The sequence below is a fragment of the Mizuhopecten yessoensis genome, unplaced genomic scaffold (genome assembly GCF_002113885.1).
Source record: "Mizuhopecten yessoensis strain PY_sf001 unplaced genomic scaffold, ASM211388v2 scaffold1313, whole genome shotgun sequence".
NCBI classification, from domain to species: Eukaryota; Metazoa; Mollusca; class Bivalvia; order Pectinida; family Pectinidae; genus Mizuhopecten; species Mizuhopecten yessoensis.
In genome coordinates, this window is record NW_018403984.1 from 1,262,083 (window position 1) to 1,286,151 (window position 24,069).

Sequence of the window (24,069 nt, forward strand, 5' to 3'; positions counted from 1 at the left end):
ACTTACTGTGTGTCCCCCATTTCTTAACGACTTACTGTGTGTCCCCCATTTCTTAACAACTTACTGTGTGTCCCCCATATTTTAACTACTTACTGTGTGTCCCCCATTTCTTAACTACTTACTGTGTGTCCCCCATTTCTTAACAACTTACTGTGTGTCCCCCATTTCTTAACTCCTTACTGTGTGTCCGCATTTCTTAACTACTTACTGTGTGTCCCCCCTATTTCTTAACTACTTAATGTGTGTCCCCAATTCCTTAACTGGTTATTGTGTGTCCCCATTTCATAATTCAGATAAGCCTAACCAGACTAACAATTAGCGAATGGAAGCAGGTTTGATTATGTGACGGCTTATCAGCTACACAAGTAGTTAAAATAGCATTAACACCATGTTAATATTTTATAAGCACGTTTCCTCTTTTTGGGTAAATCTACATGTGTTTGGAACATATTTTACTTTTGATATTTAGTTTCAGTAGTAAGTCCTTAATGAGTGAAATGGTCAAATGGTGCAGCCATTTCTTTTATCAATTTTGTTCAGCATTTTGCACCGACTTAACAAATATTAAAAAAAAATCGTATTTCTAGTAACAATTTTATACTATTATTAGGTACATCCTACTTTCGTTCTATGCACCCCTAGAATATGTCAAAGCAAAATTGAAGGCAAGTGGCTAGCTATTTGATAGGTATCGGGTAATAATTCATGACCAATCGCTAGGCTGATACCTGTCCTTTGAAGATTACAGCGGAGCGACATCCGACCTCAAAGCAAGGGACTTTTACTGTTATGCGATCGCAAGATTTTAGAGGATCAAACTAGTCTTCTTGTCCCATCCAAAAGGTGGTGCACACTGAGCCTTCGATTTTACTATGACATATTCCAGGGGTTCAGAGAGCGTAAGTGAGCATAACCCCTGGAGGATCGAGGATGCAGTTAGTATACCTTGGCATCTGTAAGCAGGATCTACACGTCATTTATAGTGTTTTGCATGCATACTACAATGTATGCATGATCGTTGGTTCTAAACTATCCTATTTGATGCATACTTAATGCTTTTTTTATTTATTTATTACTCAGGTCCGCAATGTTGCATATGACCAATGTTTGGATAGCATGGGTCAGGCTCCAGCATTCCCCAAGGCTCAGCCTTGTCACGGGCTAGGTGGAAACGAGGTTAGTGTTATAGCAACACACACGATGGCAGCATTGTCACAACATGCATTCATGTAATGTCATACATCTACAGCTAAATTGTGTGTAACGTATCTTCTTAGGAAAATATAGTAAAAGTGGAAAACCTCGCACGTTGAAAGAGTACGTTGCGACTGTGTATACTGATCGCGGTGTTGCTGATTATACTGATCGCGATCTGACTGTGTATACTGATCGCGGTGTGACTGTGTATACTGATCGCGGTGTGACTGTTTATACTGCGGTGTGACTGTTTATACTGCGATGTGACTGTTTATATACTGATCGCGTTGTGACTGTTTATACTGATCGCGGTGTGACTGTTTATACTGATTTCGGTGTGGCTGTGTATACAAGTGTTTCAATGCTATTAGGGAAACAGTCAAAACTATCATCCCGAAGTAGGGGGAAGTCCTGGGGAACTGTTTGCCTTCGGCCTAGCGGCCTCGGGCAAACAGTTCCCCAGGGCGTCCCCCTACCGAGGGATGGTAGTTTTGACTGTTTCCCTAATAGTATTGAAACAATTTATTTTTTTATTACATAAAAGATATTTTAGTATCAATGCTGAAGTAAAATAAACGCTTCAACGGGGCTCTCAAGGGGACATTTCTGCGCATCGAATTCGCGCCGGGTAACAGTTCGCTCTGACCGGGAAAACAGTTTTGACTGTTTCACCCCTACAGCCGAAATTGGACAAAAAAAACCCAGAAACAGTCAAAATTGACTAATTCTAATTTATATATTGGGTAATAATTTATACAGATCGCGGTTTGACTGTTCATACTGATCGCAGTGTGACTGTTCATACTGATCGCGGTGTGACTGTTTATAATGATCGCAGTGTGACTGTTCATACTGTGACTGTTTATACTTATCGAGGTGTGGGATCGGTGTTACTGTTTATACTGATTGCTTTGTGACTGTTTATACTGTTCGCGGTGTGACTATTTAAACTGAACACGGTGTGACTGTTTATTCTGGTCGCAGTGTAACTGTGTATACTGATCGAGGATTGACTGTTTATACTGATCGCGTTGTGACTGTTCATACTGATCGTGGTGTGACTGTTCATACTGATGTATATTGATCGCGGTGTGAGTGTTCATACTGATCACAGTGTGACTGTTCATACTGATTTCGGTGTGACTGTTTATACTGATTGCGCTGTGACTGTTTATACTGATCGCGTTGTGACTGTTCATACTAATCGTGGTGTGACTGTTCATACTGATAGCGGTGTGACTGTTTATACTGTTCGCGGTGTGACTGTTTATAATGATCGCGGTGTGAGTGTTTATGCTGATCGCGGTGTGACTGTGTATATTGATCGCGGTGTGACTGTTTAAACTGATATCGGTGTGACCGTGTATACTGATCGCGGTGTGGCTGTTCATAATGATCGCGGTGTGACTGTTTAAACTGATATCGGTGTGACCGTGTATACTGATCGCGGTGGGACTATTTAAACTGATCACGGTGTGACTGTTTATACTGGTCGCAGTGTGACTGTGTCCAGGGTGTCCCCCTACCGAGGGATGGTAGTTTTGACTGTTTCCCTAATAGTATTGAAACAATTTATTTTTTTATTACATAAAAGATATTTTAGTATCAATGCTGAAGTAAAATAAACGCTTCAACGGGCCTCTCCAGGGGACATTTCTGCGCATCGAATTCGCGACGGGTAACAGTTCGCTCTGACCGGGAAAACAGTTTTGACTGTTTCACCCCTCCAGCCGAAATTGGACAAAAAAAACCAAGAAACAGTCAAAATTCACTAATTCTAATTTATATATTGGGTAATAATTTATACATATCGCGGTTTGACTGTTCATACTGATCGCGTTGTGACTGTTCATACTGATCGTGGCTGACTGTGTATACTGATCGCGGGGTGACTGTTTATACTGATATCGGGGTGACCGTGTATACTGATCGCGGGGAGACTATTTAAACTGAACACGGTGTGACTGTTTATTCTGGTCGCAGTGTAACTGTGTATACTGATCGAGGAGGGACTGTTTATACTGATCGCGGCGTGACTGTTCATACTGATCACGGTGTGACTGTTTATACTAATCGCGGAGTGACTGCTCATACTAATCGCGGTGTGACTGTTCATATGGATCGCGGTGTGACTGTTTATAATGATCGCGGTGTGAGTGTTTATTCTGATCGCGGTGTGACTATTTAATCTGATCACGGTGTGACTGTTTATTCTGGTCGCAGTGTAACTGTGTATACTGATCGAGGATTGACTGTTTATACTGATCGCGTTGTGACTGTTCATACTGATCACAGTGTGACTGTTCATTCTGATCGCGGTGTGACTGTTTTTACTGATATCGGTGTGACCGTGTATACTGATCGCGGGGTGACTGTTTATACTGATATCGGTGTGACCGTGTATACTGATCGCGGGGAGACTATTTAAACTGAACACGGTGTGACTGTTTATACTAATCGCGGAGCGACTGTTCATACTGATCGCGGGGTGACTGTTTATACTGATATCGGGGTGACCGTGTATACTGATCGCGGTGGGACTGTGTATACTGATCGCGGGGTGACTGTTTATACTGATATCGGTGTGACCGTGTATACTGATCGCGGTGGGACTGTGTACACTGATCGCGGTGTGGCTGTTCATACTGATCGCGGAGTGATGTTTATACTGATCGCGGTGTAACTGTTCATACTGATCGCGGTTTGACTGTTCATACTGATCGCGTTGTGACTGTTCATACTGATCGTGGTGTGACTGTTTATACTGATAGCGGTGTGACTGTTCATACTGTTCGCGGAGTGACTTTTTATACTGATCGTGGTTTGACTGTTCATACTGATCGCAGTGTGACTGTGTAGACTGATCGCCGTGTGACTGTGTATACCGATCGCAGTGTGATTGTGTATACTGATCGCGGTGTTACTATTTAAACTGATCACGGTGTGACTGTTTATACTGGTCGCAGTGTAACTGTGTATACTGATCGAGGAGGGACTGTTTATACTGATCGCGGTGTAACTGTTTATACTGATCGCGGTGGGACTGTGTACACTGATCGCGGTGTGGCTGTTCATACTGATCGCGGAGTGGCTGTTTATACTGATCGTGGTTTGACTGTTCATACTGATCGCCGTGTGACTGTGTATACCGATCGCAGTGTGATTGTGTATACTGATCGCGGTGTTACTGTTTATACTGATTGCTTTGTGACTGTTTATACTGTTCGCGGTGTGACTGTTTATACTAATCGCGGAGCGACTGTTCATACTGATCGCGGAGTGCCTGTTTATACTGATCACGGTGTGACTGTTTATACCTATCCCAGTGTGACTGTGTATACTGATCGCAGTGTGACTGTGTAGACTGATCGCCGTGTGACTGTGTATACCGATCGCAGTGTGATTGTGTATACTGATCGCGGTGTTACTGTTCATACTGATCGCGGTGCGACTGTTCATACTGATCGCGGAGTGACTCTTTATACTGATCGTGGTTTGACTGTTCATACTGATGGCAATGTGACTGTTCATACTGATCGTGGCTGACTGTGTATACTGATCGCGGGGTGAGTGTTCATACTGATCACAGTGTGACTGTTCATTCTGATCGCGGTGTGACTGTGTATATTGATCGCGGTGTGACTGTTTATAATGATCGCGGTGTGAGTGTTTATTCTGATCGCGGTGTGACTATTTAAACTGAACACGGTGTGACTGTTTATACTGGTCGCATTGTAAATGTGTATACTGATCGAGGAGTGACTGTTTATACTGATAGCGGTGTGACTGTTTATACTGTTCGCGGTGTGACTATTTAAACTGAACACGGTGTGACTGTTTATACTGGTCGCATTGTAAATGTGTATACTGATCGAGGAGTGACTGTTCATACTGATCGCGTTGTGACTGTTCATACTGATCACAGTGTGACTGTTCATTCTGATCGCGGTGTGACTGTGTATACTGTTTATACTGATTGCGGTGTGACTGTTCATACTGATCACGGTGTGACTGGTTATACTTATCGCGGTGTGACTGTTTATACTCATACTGATCGTGGTGTGACTGTTCATACTGATTGCGATGTGACTGTTTATACTGATATCGGGGTGACCGTGTATACTGATCGCGGGGAGACTATTTAAACTGAACACGGTGTGACTGTTTATACTAATCGCGGAGTGACTGCTCATACTAATCGCGGTGTGACTATTTAAACTGAACACGGTGTGACTGTTTATACTGGTCGCAGTGTAACTGTGTATACTGATCGCGGAGTGACTGTTTATACTGATCGCGGTGTGACTGTTCATACTGATCACAGTGTGACTGTTCATACTGATCGCGGTGTGACTGTGTATACTGATCGCGGTGTGAGTGTTCATACTGATCACAGTGTGACTTTTTATACTGATCGCGGTGTGACTGTTCATAATGATCGCGGTGTGACTGTTTAAACTGATATCGGTGTGACCGTGTATACTGATCGCGGTGTGACTGTTTATACTGATCGCGGTGTGACTGTTTATACTAATCGCGGTGTGACTGTTCATACTGATCGCGGTGTGACTGTTCATACTGATCGCGGAGTGACTGTTTATACTGATCGTGGTTTGACTGTTCATACTGATCGCAGTGTGACTGTTCATACTGATCGCAATGTGACTGTTCATACTGATCGCGGTGTGACTGTCCATACTGATCGCGGTGTGACTGTTTATACTGATCGCGGTGTGAGTGTTTATACTGATCGCGGAGTGACTATTTAAACTGATCACAGTGTGACTGTTTATACTGATCGCGGTGTAACTATTTATACTGATCACGGTGTGACTGTTTATACTTATCGCGGTGTGACTGTTCATACTGATCGCGGAGTGACTGTTTATACTGATCGTGGTTTGACTGTTCATACTGATCGCAGTGTGACTGTTCATACTGATCGCGGTGTGACTATTTAAACTGAACACGATGTGACTGTTTATACTGGTCGCAGTGTGACTGTGTATACTGATCGCGGTGTGACTGGTGTATACTGATCGCGGTGTGACTGTGTATACTGATCGCGGTGTGCCTGTTCATCCTGATCGCGGTGTGACTGTTCATACTGATCGCGGAGTGACTGTTTATACTGATCGTGGTGTGACTGTTCATACTGATCGCGGTGTGACTATTTAAACTGAACACGATGTGACTGTTTATACTGGTCGCAGTGTGACTGTGTATACTGATCGCGGTGTGACTGGTGTATACTGATCGCGGTGTGACTGTGTATACTGATCGCGGTGTGACTGGTGTATACTGATCGCGGTGTGACTGTGTATACTGATCGCGGTGTGAGTGTTCATACTGATCGCGGTGTGACTGTTCATATTGATCGGGGTGTGACTGTTTATACTGATCGCGGTGTGACTATTCATACTGATCGCGGTGTGACTGTTTATACTGATCGTGGTGTGACTGTTCATACTGATTGCGGAGTGACTGTTTATACTGATCGCGGTGTGACTGTTTATACTGATTGCGGTGTGACTGTTTATACTATTCGCGGTGTGACTTTTTATACTGATCGCAGTGTGACTGTTCATACTGATCGCAATGTGACTGTTCATACTGATCGCGGTGTGACTGTTCATATTGATCGGGGTGTGACTGTTTATACTGATCGCGGTGTGACTGTTTATACTGATCGTGGTGTGACTGTTCATACTGATTGCGGTGTGACTGTGTATACTGATCGCGGTGTGAGTGTTCAAACTGATCACAGTGTGACTTTTTATACTGATCGCGGTGTGACTGTTCATAATCATCGCGGAGTGACTGTTTATACTGATCGCGGTGTGACTGTTTATAGACTGTTCATACTGATCGCGGAGTGACTGTTTATACTGATCGTGGTGTGACTGTTCATACTGATTGCGGTGTGACTGTTTATACTGATCGCGGTGTGACTGTTCATACTGATTGCAGTGTGACTGTTCATACTGATCACGGTGTGACTGTGTATACTGATCGCGGTGTGACTGTTCATACTGATCGCGGAGTGACTGTTTATACTGATCGCGGTATTACTGTTTATACTGATCGCGGTGTGACTGATCATACTGATTGCAGTGTGACTGTTCATACTGATCACGGTGTGACTGTTTATACTTATCGCGGTGTGACTGTTTATACTGATGGCGGTGTGACTGTTCATAATCATCGCGGAGTGACTGTTTATACTGATCGCGGTATTACTGTTTATACTAATCGCGGTGTGACTGTTCATACTGATCGCGGTGTGACTGTTCATACTGATCGCGGAGTGACTGTTTATACTGATCGTGGTTTGACTGTTCATACTGATCGCGATGTGACTGTTCATACTGATCGCAGTGTGACTGTTCATACTGATCGCAGTGTGACTGTTCATACTGATCGCGGTGTGATTGTTCATACTGATCGCGGTGTGACTGTTTATACTGATCGCGGTGCGAGTGTTTATACTGATCGCGGAGTGACTATTTAAACTGATCACGGTGTGACTGTTTATAATGATCGCGGTGTAACTATTTATACTGATCACGGTGTGACTGTTTATACTTATCGCGGTGTGACTGTTCATACTGATCGCGGTGGGACTGTTCATACTGATCGCGGTGTGACTGTTCATCCTGATCGCGGTGTAACTGTTCATACTGATCGCGGTGTGACTGTTCATCCTGATCGCGGTGTAACTGTTCATACTGATCGCGGTGTGACTGTTCATACTGATCACAGTGTGACTGTTCATACTGATTGCGGTGTGACTGTTTATATTGATCGCGGTGTGACTGTTCATACTGATCACGGTGTGACTGTTTATACTTATCGCGGTGTGACTGTTCATACTGATCGCGGTGTGACTATTTAAACTGATCACGGTGTGACTGTTTATACTGATTGCAGTGTGACTGTGTATACTGATCGCAGTGTGACTGTGTATACTGATCGCCGTGTGACTGTGTATACCGATCGCAGTGTGATTGTGTATACTGATCGCGGTGTGACTGTGTATACTGATCGCGGTGTGACTGTGTATACTGATCGCAGTGTGACTGTGTATACTGATCGCGGTGTGACTGTGTATACTGATCGCGGTGTGACTGTTCATACTGATCGCGATGTGACTGTTTATACTGATCGCGGTGTGACTGTTTATACTGATCGAGGTGTGGGATTTTCGCGTTGGCAATAGTTCTGGAAGCTTTATATATATATATGCGTTTTGATATTTTTGCACTAATTAACGCGTATTTCCACGCTGCAAAACATTTACAGTTTTACAATATACATTATACGAATGGCATTGTTGTCTTCAGAAGAAGGATTTTAAGTGTATAAGTAGAGCCAAGTGTATTTTTGTACTTGCAGTACTTCAGATACTTTAAGAACGGTGAGGTGAGGATGAAGGACGTGTGCCTGGTAGCCAGGGAGGAGGAACGCGTCGTCGTATGGAACGTGTGTGCTGAAAGACAATTACGGTTTTGGGACTACACAGATGTAAGTACCATACAATGATCTACATTTCTGATTGCTGTATTACATGTTCGATTTGGTGTCTTTTTATTGCTCACGTTAATCTCAGTTTTAGTTATTATAGTGACCCAACGGAAGCGTGTGTGTATGAATTATTACTTAAGTACGGATGCTTTTAGTAAACTTACAATTTTCGTGATTGAACGATTTGCCTTATTAAACGCCCGTGATTTTTCAAGTTGATCCCAATGCTCCGCCGTATGATCCCGGTATCCGCATGTTAAAAAAGGAATAATGATTTCCGGTAATAATGAAGCTAAGTTAATCATTCGTGTTCAAGTTTAATGAGATCTCCAATTAGATAGCTTGCGCATCATGGTCTTGACTCTTGTTTTAATTGCAACGCTCAGATGTGCATGTTACGTTTTGTAAACTATATGTATACGTTTATATATATAATAATATTAGTAACACGACAGTAATCGTCATTATTTTTTTACAGGATAATCATTTCGTGGTACGGGGAACTAACCTTTGTCTTGATGTGACGGAAGGCAAACAGAAATTAAAGCTGAACCCTTGTTCATCTTCGTCAACTCAAAAGTGGACATGGACTAGAAAACTAGCCGACATCATTTCCGGGAAAACATCGTATTTAGGAACTGGAGTTAGAAACAAGTTTATACAGTAACGTGTGCTATAGATGTGGAAGTCAAGATTGAAATCGTTTCATCAACATAAATAATGTGGAGTGCTGCTACACAAACTACATATAATACGATAACGTCATTCATAACTTGATTCATTAGAATTTTGTTACAAAGTAACAAAGATAAATAGAAGAAATTCAAAAACGTGGAAATGAAAGCTGCTGCGCAAACGATAGCGAATATGATACCATCTCTCAAAATTTATTCATCATAATCACTATTATAGAGCTTCAGAGAAGAGTTGCGAAAAGGTGGAAAGGAATGACGGCAATTGCAATCTACGGACAGCTAAAACGGAACTGGCGATCAAAAGAATTGCAGTTGTACAGTTTAATATAGATAAAAAAATGTCTTTGAATTCCTCACATCACAGTATACAGTGGTTACTTTGACATTCACCTTTGCCTTTTTATCAGCAACTCAAATTCGTAATGAGTACATTTTCTGCTGTTGAGTGCTTCTATTGTGATTTCGTAATCCAATGTAGAACTGTATATATGACTAGTTGGACCAAAACTGTTAATTTTGTCATTCTTGCTTTCTCCCGTGAAAGTAATCACAAAGCTAGATTAAATGTATATGTAATTGGTATTCATAGAGAATACGGAAGTCTACGGTATTATATGCGGGGTTTATCAACCAAAATTTCAACTGTTCTTATTGTTTTCAACATGCAAGTATGGTAATAACAAATGTACGTCACGACATTTAAACGATATGGTTGGTGTATAAGTGTTACTGATCTAGATACTAAAGTAAGCATAAGATGCTACAATAATATCTATGTGTGATTGTTTACTTAAATGTGTCTGAAGTATCATTAAAATTGTCTTAAAATATTTTTGTTGTTTCAGCGATCGTTTTCAAAGCACAGTCGAATAAGAGTGATTAATAACAGCTTTAGAAACGTGTTTTATAACTGTTGTAAAATATAAAAAAAAAATATGAATGATTAAAAGAGGAATTTTGACTTGTTTCAGTGGGCCTTAACCTAAAGCTTGATTTTTTCCCATAAATTACGACGAGAGTTTATCATGAAATGTGCTTTCGGGTTTTATCAATTAGTCCTTGTCTAGAAAAAAAAAGGAGTAAAGCTGACAAGGGTCAAAATATGGTATTTTATTTACATGCAGATGACTATAGAAAAACTTGAGCTTTTAATGTTCAAAATGTTGGTAGCAGTTCAGCATTAACGTACACCATTCCATTTGTCGTCCTAGACACATACACGTTAGACTGAATTTAAACATGTAACGTCAGGGTAATTGTATTACCTTGTCAGTACACCCGACATGACCTTCACGAATATGTATTTATTAACAAAAGGTAGTAGTAAAATATAAAATTATAATTCTGTAGAACTATTATTACATTAGAAAATAAAATGAAAGTCAAAAGTAAATGCAAAGGGTCATATGAGCTTCAATTTCCAACTCAAAGGCTAAAACTTCCAACAATTATCGCAACATTATTCCTTTTTATTATGCCCTCGCCCTGAAGAAAATATGACAGCACAGCTATGCTATGCGAAGCGCACACATGGCTGATTATCGAGGAATGCAACACGATTTTGTTAATCTATCAGAGTAAAATAAAAGTCTGTATCAACACATAAGGACAAAAGACACACAAATTCAATATGAAAAGAAAACTGGAATCGAGAGTAATACCAAACGAACGAAAAACATTATGACACGAAACCATGCGTTAAGAAATGAAAAGGAATTATCGGCACCATGCATTCAACCCTCTTTGACATTTCCTTTGGCATACATGAAAAATAATAGCCACACTAAATCTCAAAACGAACTGACCATGTCAACAGTCATGGACGCCACTGATATCCCATTGTTGAAGCATCCAACGGTCTGAAGGACCCTGTGCATTTCAACACAAAGCATATCAAGCTTGGGCTATCCGTTGCTGCATCAAGAGACTAATGATAAGTATGATATATGCTATTTATGATTCTGTCAATATTAGCGAAATATAATACAAAAATGTAAATTACGCAGGACTGGGAATAGAAATCCGTGGAGGACAGGAGTAGGATATTCCTACATAAATATAGTTGCTTATATATAAATAATCAACACGTCAGCATAAACTGAAGTAGTCGACAGCATAGACAAGGAAGTAAATGACAGGCAACAGGAAGCTATAGTATATAGACCTTATATGTATACCACAGCCTAGATTCCTGGAGCATCAATGCCAATATCTGTTCACTTTTTGTTATTTACTTATATCTCAATATATCAATGTAGATCGTCGGAGTTTTATTCATATCAAGATTGGTTGACATCTCAGACAATCGGAGAACATTCTGTTGTCAAAAGAAAACCGAGATGCCAATACGAGGCCAAGGCGGGCACCTTGGATTTCAAATAAGTCAGAAAAATAACAACGGGTCATGTCATTTGTAAAACGAATGCGTATCAGTTACAATCATTTTGATACCAATGCTAGCTATGTAGCGATATATCCTGTAGATAATTATACTCCATTATGATTTTCAAAGCGAAAATGTAAAAAAGAGAAGGTGTGTGTGTATAAGCTTATTTAATCTATTTATAATGTCAATAAAGTTGTAGTACATTGTTAATCTTTTATTAAACATCAAAGCAATATTTAGATATACTTTAGGATTTGTTTATCTTGTGATCATATACATATTTTTGCGTAACTAATACCTTTACTATTATATTAATACATGTTCCAAATATGGCTATTTGCATTTGTAAGGGAAGTGTAAGAAATTTGTCAGATTTTTATAAATAAGCAATTTGAATCGGGTTTTTTTGTGACCCGGAAAGCTAAGAGAATACAAGATGTAAGTGCAGCTTTTATGACCGCGCTGAACATGATGACCAATGTGATTGTTTAAGTTATTTCTCTCAGTCCTTGGTGACCAGTATTACAGAATATCTATGTGGTTAACGAAGCCATGTAACAGATTGATAATTATTGATATCGCTCACAATTAAAAAAAACCAACATAAAAACTTGGCGTCATGAAAAGATTAAGAATAATGTACACTAAATACAGAAATCAGTCATCTTAAGTAAAAAAATGATCAACATGGCTGCAAGTATGAACATATTTTCAAGAATGAAGCTAGAATTTGACTTTCTGACAACAGCTCGAAGTTTCCGAAACATCTGTTTCTATGCCATGGTAGACGTGTTTGGTACCTTTGTGACATTGCTGCTCTGTTTCTATGCCATGGTAGCCGTGTTTGGTACCTTTATGACATTGCTGCTCTGTTTCTATGCCATGGTCGACATGTTTGGTACCTTTGTGACATTGCTGCTCTGTTTCTATGCCATGGTAGACGTGTTTGGTACCTTTGTGGCATTGTTGGTTGACAGAGGGTGACGTGCTCTTCTAGGTTCTAAAACAGAAGTTTTATTTAGCGCCTGGTTAGAACCAAATGTTGTTCCGACATCTGTATCGAGTGAAGTGACCAATGTGTGAATGAAACACCTATCTAGAACATTAAGTAGTTCCATGTTATTTCAAAATGGTCAAATATGCAGTTGAAATTGATTCGGTGACGGTTTACATGAATACTAAAAATATTCGTTTTAGCCTCAAGTTGTAACTTTATAAAGGGTTTTAGTCACTTTTTTCTTTTCGCTGTATCTACATATTTTTCGGAACGTTTACCATATGGTGCAGTCGAATGTTTACTCTGGCTTTCTCCATCTACAAACAAAATTTTCAAATGTGTTTATCTTCGTTCACATGTATTTCGGGTGATCATTTTTATACGCCCGTCAATTTGACGGGAGGATTATGGTATGGGTTTGTCCGTCCGTCCGTCCGGCGTAAACGTTTGTTTGTCCGGCAATCTCCTCCTACATTTTTCTCTTTGAAACTTGCTATACATTGTGATCATGATATGAAGTTGTGTCGCCCTTAAAAAAGAATTTTGATTCGACATTTTTTTCCAAAAGTAATGGCCCTTTGTTCATTTCAGTATTTGATTTTTTTGTCCGGCAATCTCCTCCTACATTTTTTGACGGGATTTCTTTGAAACTTAGTGGGCTAAATTGAAAAGAATTTTGATTCGACAATTTTAGCAAAAGTTATTGCCCTTTGTTTATTTCAGTATTTCATTTTTGTCCGGCAATCTTCTCCTACATTTTTCAACGGATCACTTTGAAACTTGGTATGCATTATAATCATGATATGAAGTTGTGTCTCCCTTAAAAGAATTTTGATTCGACAATCTTTCCAAAAGAAATTGCCCTTTGTTCATTTCAGTATTGGATTTTTTTGTCCGGCAATCTCCTCCTACATTTTTTGACGGATAATCATATGTTGTTGTGTTTCCTTGAAAAGAATTTTGATTCGACAATGTATTTCAGTATTTGATTTTTGTCCGGCAATCTCCTCCTACATTTTTTGACGGATAATCATGTTGTTTCCTGGAAAAAAATAATTAATTCGACAATGTATTTCAGTATTTGATTTTTGTCCGGCAATCTCCTCCTACATTTTTTCAACGGATCTCTTTGAAACTTGGTATACATTATAATCATGATATAAGTTGTGTCTCCCTTAAAAGAATTTTTATTCGACGATTTTTGCAAAAGTTATTGCCCTTTGTTCATTTCAGTATTTGATCTTTTGTCGGGAGATTTTCTCCTATTTTTTTTTATAGCACGTCAGCTAACCACTCTTAGAATGATGCAGATCTTATTTCAATGTAAGAAAGTATATAATACTATATGGCATTCGACGGGAGTATATTGTTCCGCCCCGCGGTACTCTTGCACTATGTAATCTTCTTTGAATTGAAAAGTACATGAACCACTTAGTCACACGAAACACTATCCAATACATTTCATGTCTTCAATACAAGAATCCATCTTCTTCTGTTCCCATTGATAATGTCTGGGAGTGAATTTAACATATTTTGTGACATGATTATAAGTGCAGCTTTTAATTGGCATTCATATTCAATACATGAATGCCTTTGGAAGAACAAACTACACATGCAAATTGTAATCTTCCAGTTGACATGCAATCAATTTCAATGCCAATTTAAAGCAGTTCATTGGTTATATTTACCAAATACAATTTAATGTTAAATACTTCTCATCCATGTTTTAAAACAGAGCTGCAACGTTGCAGTGGTTTGAAACATGCCAGAATTACATTTTTTCCCATAACTAGTCTGTGGCATTCATAGCTCATATAGATCACCAATATAATCTGGCAGGGTCATATGGCAAGATTACTAGGCGATGGTAAATATGGTACAAAAGCTTCTCACTAGGACCAACGCTTTGTTGGGTAATTGTGCGTTTGGTACGTATAAACCATGTTTAAAATGGGAAGTAAAACCTTTTCACAACGACACACTGTGTTCATATAATCCGTGATATAATTAAGGGGAGGTAAATATCAAGATAAACACAACTTAGTTTATTGAAAGTTTTTTATTTTCATACACCGATTCATTCTTATGTATTGAACATGTGTTCACCAACCATACATACAGTCATTCACCGTTACTGTGCTAGCACTTTTTGTTTGAATATCACTAAATGATGCACTATTTCTTGGTTATAAGTATGTGTCAACTAATGACACAACCATACAGATATGTAGGATTGATCTACTCTCTTTCTATTAGATGGAACAGCTCCTGTCTGACTTGTGTGTAATATACAAACCCTCACAGTGGATTCCTTATAGTTACACTTAACATCAGATAATCTTTTTTTTGCTAGTATGACCAAATCAATGAACAGATGTTATTCAAGAGTCTGAGAGAAATCGATACATAATGACATTCTATGTGTAACCAGTAGCTAAATTGTTTATTATCAAAAGTTTCAAATGATAAAGTAGAAGCATCAACCATCTCAGATAACAACTTGATGTCTTCTATCCTTTCGTTATATCTATATGAAACCATCCTTTGAAGCAGTTCACACCCGATGTACGAATGGTGTGGGGTGAGTCCTTCTTGTTCACAGGTCAAATGTCACAGGTAAAGAACAGACAAAGATTGTAGTTGTGAAATGTCTATGAAAAACATATGATATTCCTAGTCCATCCTTCCTTTAAGTTCTGTCGTTGTAACCTTGTCTTTCTCTCTGAAATAAACAAGATTCCATATTCTAAAAATAACATTACGACAAATGAATTGATGGATTTACAAATACAAAAAAAAATCTGTTTGAAAGACCAGTTGTCTTAAGAGACCAATTAAAAATCACACATTGCAACTATTGCCGTATTTATTCACCATTAAACTAAGGAGAAAAACATATAATCTTGGACTCAAAGAAGTGGGCTTATACAGGATAATGGCAGTTTGCATTTATACTGAACAGCAAATTATTTGGACAGGCTTATTACCAGACATCGGCTTATTGCTGGATAATTACTTCATGTTAAGTGAACATGTGTTCCTATCATATGGAGATTTGGACATTTTATACAATAGCATGACATTTTATGTTGGTTTGCAGGTACAGGGAAAACCTAGGCATCTTCCCACACTGAATTCTACACCCGAAAGTCCAGCATCCATAACTATTAGTTACATTTTTATTCACAATTATCTCCATTTACAGCACAGTATGACTTTTTTCTTTAAAACACATTTTCCCACGACTTGAGATAAGATTATAAGACTCTTTCATGCCCAGGGGTGTAAGATAGGGAAATTCCACCCAAAGAATTTTCAAATTTGGTGAAATCTGAGGCTTTGCCGAGGTTTTTTATCAAATTTGAAAATCATGAGGGTGTAATTTCCCGATCCTACACCCTTGGGCATGAAAGAGTATTTTTCTCTCATTCCAATCACCAGAATAAGCTCAGAAACCATGAAATTGCATTTGGACTGGCCATCATTCTGAAAATATAAAATCCCCCCCTGAGCTTTTTAGACGAAAACGAATTAGCCAGCCAATAAGCCATGTTAAGCATATCCCATATTTGCAAACAACGTTTGCACAGAAAAATATTTCACAAATTTCTAACCTGTACGGTAAATATGTAGTAAAAGGTTTTAATTTCATCATGTCACCTTTTCCGCATTGCGGCATCAGTGTTTTCCAAATTTGTGTCGTCAGGTCATTGTTGAGCAATTGTGACGTCACGTCACGTGAAATGGGGTGCAAGATAGAAATTTCCTACACCCCTTTATTTCCCTGGACAGCTCTATCTTACACACAGGGAAATGAGAGAAAGAACTGTACAGATATAAACTTACATGATATGGACCATGCAGCCCCATCCTGACACTGCGTCTCGGTCTACAGCACTCTGTAAGGCTTGGGATATCGTGTCCAGAAGTTCCTTTGGTCCCTGTCATTACAAGCATTCAACTCATTTAATATGATTTTCTATTGCAAAACACTGCATAGAGAAGTATAATGTTTGAGTATATCATATACATTACCATTAGGGTGACCAATACAGATAATTCTGACTTTAGGATTACTATTAGAGAAAACATTTTACTGTGTTTTACTATTGTGATACTGATACATTTAGCTAATTTCAGTCATTTGTATCATATGGTTTACTGTTTGTGCACAATATTGGATGTGTTTAACTTTTGTATACATAAATCTTCAACTACATATGAAACATGGTTTGATTAAAATCTATAATTGAAAGCATTTAGTAATTATCATCATGATTATTATAGAGCTGGAGTTTACCATGACACAATAACTCACCATATCTGGTTTCCATAGTGATTCACACATTCCATACATTTGTTCGGAGCAGGTACCACTGACAACAAATTCATCGGTCACCATGGGACAGCCAATCAGATCCATCGATGCAATGTAAGGTTCGTTAGTCTTCGCATCAAGACCAGCAATAACAGGTTCAACAAAATATGGACCAAACCTGAAGGAGTAAATAAATACATATGAGTGTAGTTCCAGCTGATTTTGTATTGTCTCGTTGAGCTTACAAATAATGTTTAGGAAGATTATTGAGGATCTGATAGTGGTGTCAAATATAATAAGTACAAATTTAATTGAGACTGAATTTGAGCCACGTACTCACAGCATAAACAAGATTCCTTTGTTACTCTCACATACCCAGTACCCACACTGTGATGTTCAGTGTGAAGGAGTACTGTCATGTAGCTCGAGTCACAGTAATTGGGGAAAAGATGTGGGGAATTGAGGGAGAGATGAGCTGCTTCAACACCATAAATTGATTCAATTTAATATTCAACTCTTTGGAACTGCCAATGGAGCATTTGAAAAAATGTTCACAATTGTAGTTAATTGTTGGTATATATACATACATAATACAAATTCTGGTTGCTTCAAAAAACTTAATACCATGGTACAGATCATTAAGCAAATTACTGAAGGTCATGGTATTTATTTAAATTTTACTGCTGGATATATATATAATATCAACACCTTTATTGAAGAGATGTTTCTGAAATGTAACAACCCTTGTGTGTCTGAACTTTAACTTATTCACCCCTGAAATTTCATAATGAACTATATTCTAACTTTTGAATTTGAAGATCAGTTCAAAAGTGTCTTCAGGGGTGAATGAGTTAATGTTCTATAGCTTTCTCTTTTTGTCAATTTTAGAACGATGTCATTCTATAGCTGCAGGTCTGTAGTTTCATTGGTCGTGTATTTGATGATGTTAGTGGCTATAGCAGGGGTGGAATTAAAAAAAAATATAGGGTTGTACAGGCCCTAAGGTCCAGTTAAAATAAAAATTCACTGGTCCAACAAGGGCTGCAGGCGCTCAATACTAGGGAAATCCAGGATCATTTACACATTTACATGCCCCCTCCCATGAAAATTCGGAAATCTAGAAGCTCTGTTGTGTATTCTAGTGCATTCTGGGCTTAAAATAACGCTTTTCAAATCTGCTGAAATTTCAGATTTATATATGAATTTAGAAAATATCTACTGGCCCAGCAGGATAGCTTGTTGAAAAACCTACATGACCACTGGCCACAGCTGGCCAGCAGTTAATTCCACCCCTGCTATAGATCTCTTGGCAAGCCAATGAGCAATGAATCGTAACTACCATGCATGGCCACCGAAACTGATCAGCAGAGTAGGGACTGTACGTACTATATGTTTGTCAGTACGTAGTACTGAAGTCCTCTTTTATGATCAGTGTTGAAACAGCCATATCAGTTTTAACAATATAATGCTACATACACAATTCAAGAACATTTTCTCAAAAAGTTAAAATATTACGATTATGTTTTAAATTTTACAGTAGGTTAATAGGTTGTTTGTTATTTACATTTAACACGTAAATTTGACGTACTGAATTGATTGTACTGTGTATTTTAGTACTTGATTGTACTGTGTATTTTAGTACTTACCTCCTTTCATATAACAAATTGGATACCATACTCATGAATGTCTTTGGTTTAAGTCTCCTGTTTTCACGAAGTTCATACAGATTCACACGGAATTGTAATTTTTGAGCACTGCAAATAATAAAAAAAAAAATTTAATGTGGTACAATTGTAAATTATATTTGTTGTTATATTCCTGAGATTTCTATGCTTATTGCCTGTATATAAGGACCTAACTTTTAGAAATGCCCTATGATCACTGGTGATACTGAAGAATGAACATATTTAAAAGTCTATGTTTGATCCCATTTGAAATTCTCTAAGGAAAAGTATCCATGTTTCTGGATCCATATTTGTATATAAATTTGCGTGAAGAATTTTACAACTAGTCAAACTTCCATAAATTGCACTTCGAATTGTGGCAAGGTCAAGATTTCTCCCTTTTTATTACAGTAATAACACTACTTATATTCTATTCGTGAATCAAACTTTTATGAGTCAATTAATTATGAAAACATTGAAAATTACAACTTATAATTTGAAGTGAAAAATGAACCTGTATGAGAGTAATGAAATGTCCTGCAGTCATTTAATTTTAATACATTCACCTAATTATTTACAGGAAATAAACTGACACTGATTAACTCACTATTATTTTCTCAAATACAGCAGTGTGAATTATTATGACACAAGGTGATAATCCGTTAGCAGTGATTACTCTGCAAGAAACATTCACCAGAATTACTTTTGAATCATAAACATTGACCAAAGTCGAAAAAAATGGTATGTACATGACTATGTATGTGTTTTATATATTGACTAATGACGTTATTAACCTACTTTTGTAAAAAAAAAAAAAAATGATATCCATATAATTTAGTTTTAATTCCTTTTTTGAAAACACTACAACAAAGGGGAAATCTAACTGATAAATGAAGAAATATAAAACTTGATAAGATCACCATGCAATCTACAGTAGTGTACTATTCTTATTTAGTTATTATTGTAAATCTATATTTATACATTTCAAATTAAATTTCTTAGTCTGTGTTTCATCACATACAAATCACATTCTGTCTTGTGTACAAAATCTTGATCTTTGATGTTCAACACTTGTGAGTCGAAGTCTACAACTTTCAATTTTTTCTCAATGGTCCCACAAAGTTTAAAACATCAAAGTTTGACTGTGTAGTGTACATACATATTTCAATTGGAAAAGTATTGAAATTAATTGTTCTTTGCAAAAGAGTGCTTAATATATCAGCTTGCTGCTAAGCATTCAACTTTAAAGGTAATGATCTTTTTAATGTAATTGGCAATTCAGCTTGCTGCTAAAGCATCCAACTTAAAGGTAATGATCTTTTTAATGTAATTGGCAATTCAGCTTGCTGCTAAAGCATCCAACTTAAAGGTAATGATCTTTTTAATGTAATTGGCAATTCAGCTTGCTGCTAAAGCATCCAACTTAAAGGTAATGATCTTTTTAATGTAATTGGCAATTCAGCTTGCTGCTAAAGCATCCAACTTAAAGGTAATGATCTTTTTAATGTAATTGGCAATTCAGCTTGCTGCTAAAGCATCCAACTTAAAGGTAATGATCTTTTTAATGTAATTGGCAATTCAGCTTGCTGCTAAAGCATCCAACTTAAAGGTAATGATCTTTTTAATGTAATTGGCAATTCAGCTTGCTGCTAAAGCATCCAACTTAAAGGTAATGATCTTTTTAATGTCATTGGCAACTGTGGCTAAATGCTATTCATTACTGTAAAACAATGAAACTTTGACACATACACCGTTTGCACATCCGTTGCCAGGCCTGGTAACCCTATGTACAGTCTTGGTCCCATCTCAAACATTTTCTGAAAGTTTGTGCTAACAGTTTGAGCCTGTATTCCAAACCTCCTGTCAGCAGCAATTGCCACACAGTTCTTTCCCTTCATGGCAATGATAGCTGCACCATTGTACTCGAGGATACTCTAAAAAAAAAACAGAAATTAAAATAGAGTCTTCTGTACAAATGGATATCTCCAGTTAACGTTGGAATAAATACAATCTGCATGGTTTTATCACAAGTATTAATCAGGTTGGGCACAACAGCTTATAAAGGTAATAATCCTGCATTTGGGGAACAGTTACTCATTTGAGTAACAATTTTATTACTGAAATGGGGAATAAAGCGAAATGGAAATACACAAAGTTCCTTTAAACATAATGAACAAAGACGGGCATCATTCTTTCAACATATTCCAATAAAAGATACAATGAGATGCACTTGTGTGCAAAATAATGTTAATTCAGTTGTCTAAACCTTTGTGGAAATGACAGATGGTATGCCCCTCCATTGCTTTATATAGTGTGTTGTAGAGTAGCTATACATGTATAGCAGTAGCACACAGACAAAATCATGCTCACCTGTCACATTTGCACAGATTGATCCCATTGACACTGAAGTCAATGGAGAACAAAATCAGTGATATTGTTTGTCATTTTCACCAAAAGTAAGACATCTGATAACTTTTTGTGTACAATTCGTTGTGTTACTTACTGGATTTAGTTGAAAGAATAACGGCCTTTTTTGCTCCAAGTTTTAAAAAGAACTTCGTGTGTTTTTATTTCACTTTATTCTCCATATCAGTAATACAAATTTTACTCAAATGGTATAATCAAATTTTACTCCGATGGCATAATCATCAAACTGATGGAGCCCTCGTATCAAGAAGAAGCAGTTGCCCAAATGCAAGATTACTATATCCAAATGTGTGTTGATGGTTTCAAACGCAAAAACCCTAATACATTAAGAAGTTGGACATTACTAGGTCTAGTATATAGTAAAGCATACGTTTAGAATATATATCATCTATTTACCGAAAGACTTTAAAACAGTACACATCAATAACAAAAACGCGTAGATTACAGACCGAACATTCAGTCACAAAACCGGATCGTTGTGATTTGTGTGACCAAAACACATTTTCCATAAACTCACCATTGTCCACGTGTATTAAGTCGCGAGCTTGACACTATAAAATATTCTGTGTTATTGAATCCACCAGTCCAGGTAGTTTAAAAGGTTATTCGCGTTCTAGCCGGCAACATGCAAGTCACTATGGGCAGTATGGCGGTGAAGAATTACCGACGAAGGGACACAACTCTGTTTATGAACATTACACACAGTCGTTATCTTCGAATATATTATTGACATTAACTAATCCAGAATGTGAATCTTTTATGTTGTATTTGCAACTGTAAACTTCTTTGTCGTGTTAACAGTGATCCAGCTTGAAAGGCTTTTGTTACTTAAACATTCAGGATTCCACAAATAATTGAATTGAAACACACTTCGTTTGAAGATATAGATTACTTTTTCTACCACAAAAAAAAGTTAAATCATGATGATGATGTCACGGACTTATCAAATACTTTCCAAACAGTCAAAAATAGTTAAAATGGCAATGTAAATATCTAATTAAATTGAAAATGTTAAATACAATTTCAAAGTGAGTTTAAAATGAGTTTTGGGATAAACTCAGCAGCCCAGCTGTCAAAATAAAAGTACATGTAGGTCTATTATTTCATCATCAGTTACTGGTAATATAACCCATGCCAGTAATTTGTATTTCCCTCAATCCCATCATGCAGTACGGTGGCCGAGTGGTTAAGGCGTTGGACTTAAGTTCCAATGGAGCTCTCTCCGCGTGGGTTCGAACCCCACCCGTACTAGTATTTTTCGTTATAATTCACGTGATCTCAGAGGTATTTCATGCCAGTATCAACTTCATCTCAACTATTACGGTACCCATTCTCTTTTTAGCAATAATTATACGCCGTGCGCTTTCAATTCAGTGTTTATATAAAAATACTATATTTATTTTGCAACAATTATGAAACAAGTTATTTCAACTTATTATATTAATCACTCTTGTTGGCCCGGAAGTTGGGGGTGGGGTGGGGTGGGGGATGGGGGCTTATGTTGGAGGAAATACCCGAGAAACCCCACGCGGTCGGGGGAAGGTGACCCAAACCTTTTCAAATCCAATCGGGAAAACGAACTGAAGTGCGCTATCCACTGTGCCACCCGACCATAAGCCAGATTACTGTCGATCATGGAGTTGATATTGAAATATAAAAGCTGTTTTTCTCTCTTGATACATTAGAGTAGTCAGCGACATATTTAAAGCAATTATACGTCTCTGGGTAGTGGCGGTAGAGAGAACAGCGTGTTTTCGCGGGAAAATGTGAGCGTTAGAGGTCCTAGCAACGGCGTCAGTAATTAACCCTCTGCGTGCCGCATGGATTTTACGTTAAATGTCTTTGCCACCAAGGCCGATCAAGTTTTAACCTCAGTGTTGACGTCATGCTGGGTTAATAGTATGACGTCATAACCTTTATTTCAACCTCTTGAAATCCATTTTTTTATGAAATCATCTCTCCTAACTTTTATTTTTCATGTGTCATTTTAAATCTATTTTAACATTGAAATGTTACGCCCTCTGAGAATATTGTCTTATTTCTTTTCACCTACAATAACGTAACGTCAGAGGTTGACGCACATAGTGTGAATCACGTCAGAAACTTCAAATTTTACCCCTTTCCCAATGTAATGTGGAAACAATTATTGTGTTGTATGGTAAACAGTTGGAGACTTTAAATCAAAGTATAAAGAATGATTAGTTTCTTTAATGATATTATGCGCATGTATAAATGTCAACAGCGTAATTTAAAAATCACAAAAAGACAGGAAACCCGTAATATATATATAGTTGTGTACTGTTTCATGTTGTTTAGGATGTACATTTCTGGGCAATATAAAATTTAGGAGAATGAATTGTGTCAAAAGTCCACGAATCACTCTGGTTTTAGCCTTATTTACCCACTCTTTCAATCTTTTTTTTTAGAAATTCGCACAACAGTATTATTTTGGAACTTAATGAACGCTTGACTGTACAATGTGATGATTACAGGACCGTGACGAGACTCTAGAATGACGATTACAAGACAGGAAGTCCAGTGTAACGTTTACATGACGGGACTATACAGTGTGACGATCACAGGACGGGACACGGGACTATCAAGTGTGACGATCACAGGACGGGACTATCAAGTGTGACGATCACATGACGGGACACGGGACTATCAACTGTGACGATCACAGGACGGGACGCGGGACTATCAAGTGTCACGATCACAGGACGGGACTATACAGTGTGACGATCACAGGACGGGACACGGGACTATCAAGTGTGACGATTACAGGACGGGACTATACAGTGTGGCGATCACAGGGCGGGACACGGGACTATCAAGTGTGACGATCACAGGACGGGACTATC

General features: G+C 38.1%; 2 protein-coding genes and 1 non-coding gene across 3 annotated transcripts in view; 2 read left to right on the forward strand and 1 right to left on the reverse strand.

Moving 5' to 3' along the window:
* Positions 1-10,888, forward strand: part of LOC110459609 (polypeptide N-acetylgalactosaminyltransferase 5-like) — a 27,838-nt gene extending 16,950 nt beyond the window's left edge. The window contains exons 10-12 of the mRNA XM_021511958.1: positions 1,081-1,176; positions 8,593-8,721; positions 9,200-10,888. Of these exons, the coding sequence (XP_021367633.1) occupies positions 1,081-1,176; positions 8,593-8,721; positions 9,200-9,388 (414 nt within the window). The 3' untranslated portion in view covers positions 9,389-10,888. The remainder of the gene's footprint in view (positions 1-1,080; positions 1,177-8,592; positions 8,722-9,199) is intronic.
* A 3,951-nt stretch (positions 10,889-14,839) lies between these two features.
* On the reverse strand, positions 14,840-21,893 carry LOC110459630 (proteasome subunit beta type-3-like). The gene is made up of 6 exons (XM_021511978.1): positions 21,726-21,893; positions 20,531-20,715; positions 18,764-18,871; positions 17,118-17,295; positions 16,646-16,740; positions 14,840-15,521 (listed from the first exon to the last, which is right to left on the reverse strand). The coding sequence occupies exons 1-6, from the start codon at positions 21,726-21,728 to the stop codon at positions 15,473-15,475; spliced, it is 618 nt and encodes a 205-aa protein (XP_021367653.1). The 5' UTR covers positions 21,729-21,893; the 3' UTR covers positions 14,840-15,472.
* A 483-nt stretch (positions 21,894-22,376) lies between these two features.
* Positions 22,377-22,459, forward strand: Trnal-uaa. Its single transcript has one exon. It is a non-coding gene; the product is annotated as a tRNA-Leu (tRNA).
* The last annotated feature ends 1,610 nt before the right edge of the window (positions 22,460-24,069 follow it).

What these genes read in the sequence shown, in the direction of transcription:
- LOC110459630 (XM_021511978.1), bottom strand. An exon ending in AATTTGTTATATGAAAGGAG is followed by an intron (nt 17,296 to 18,763) that starts GTAAGTACTAAA and finishes TTACTCCTTCAG; the next exon opens with GTTTGGTCCATATTTTGTTG. An exon ending in CACTATGGAAACCAGATATG is followed by an intron (nt 16,741 to 17,117) that starts GTGAGTTATTGT and finishes TTGTAATGACAG; the next exon opens with GGACCAAAGGAACTTCTGGA.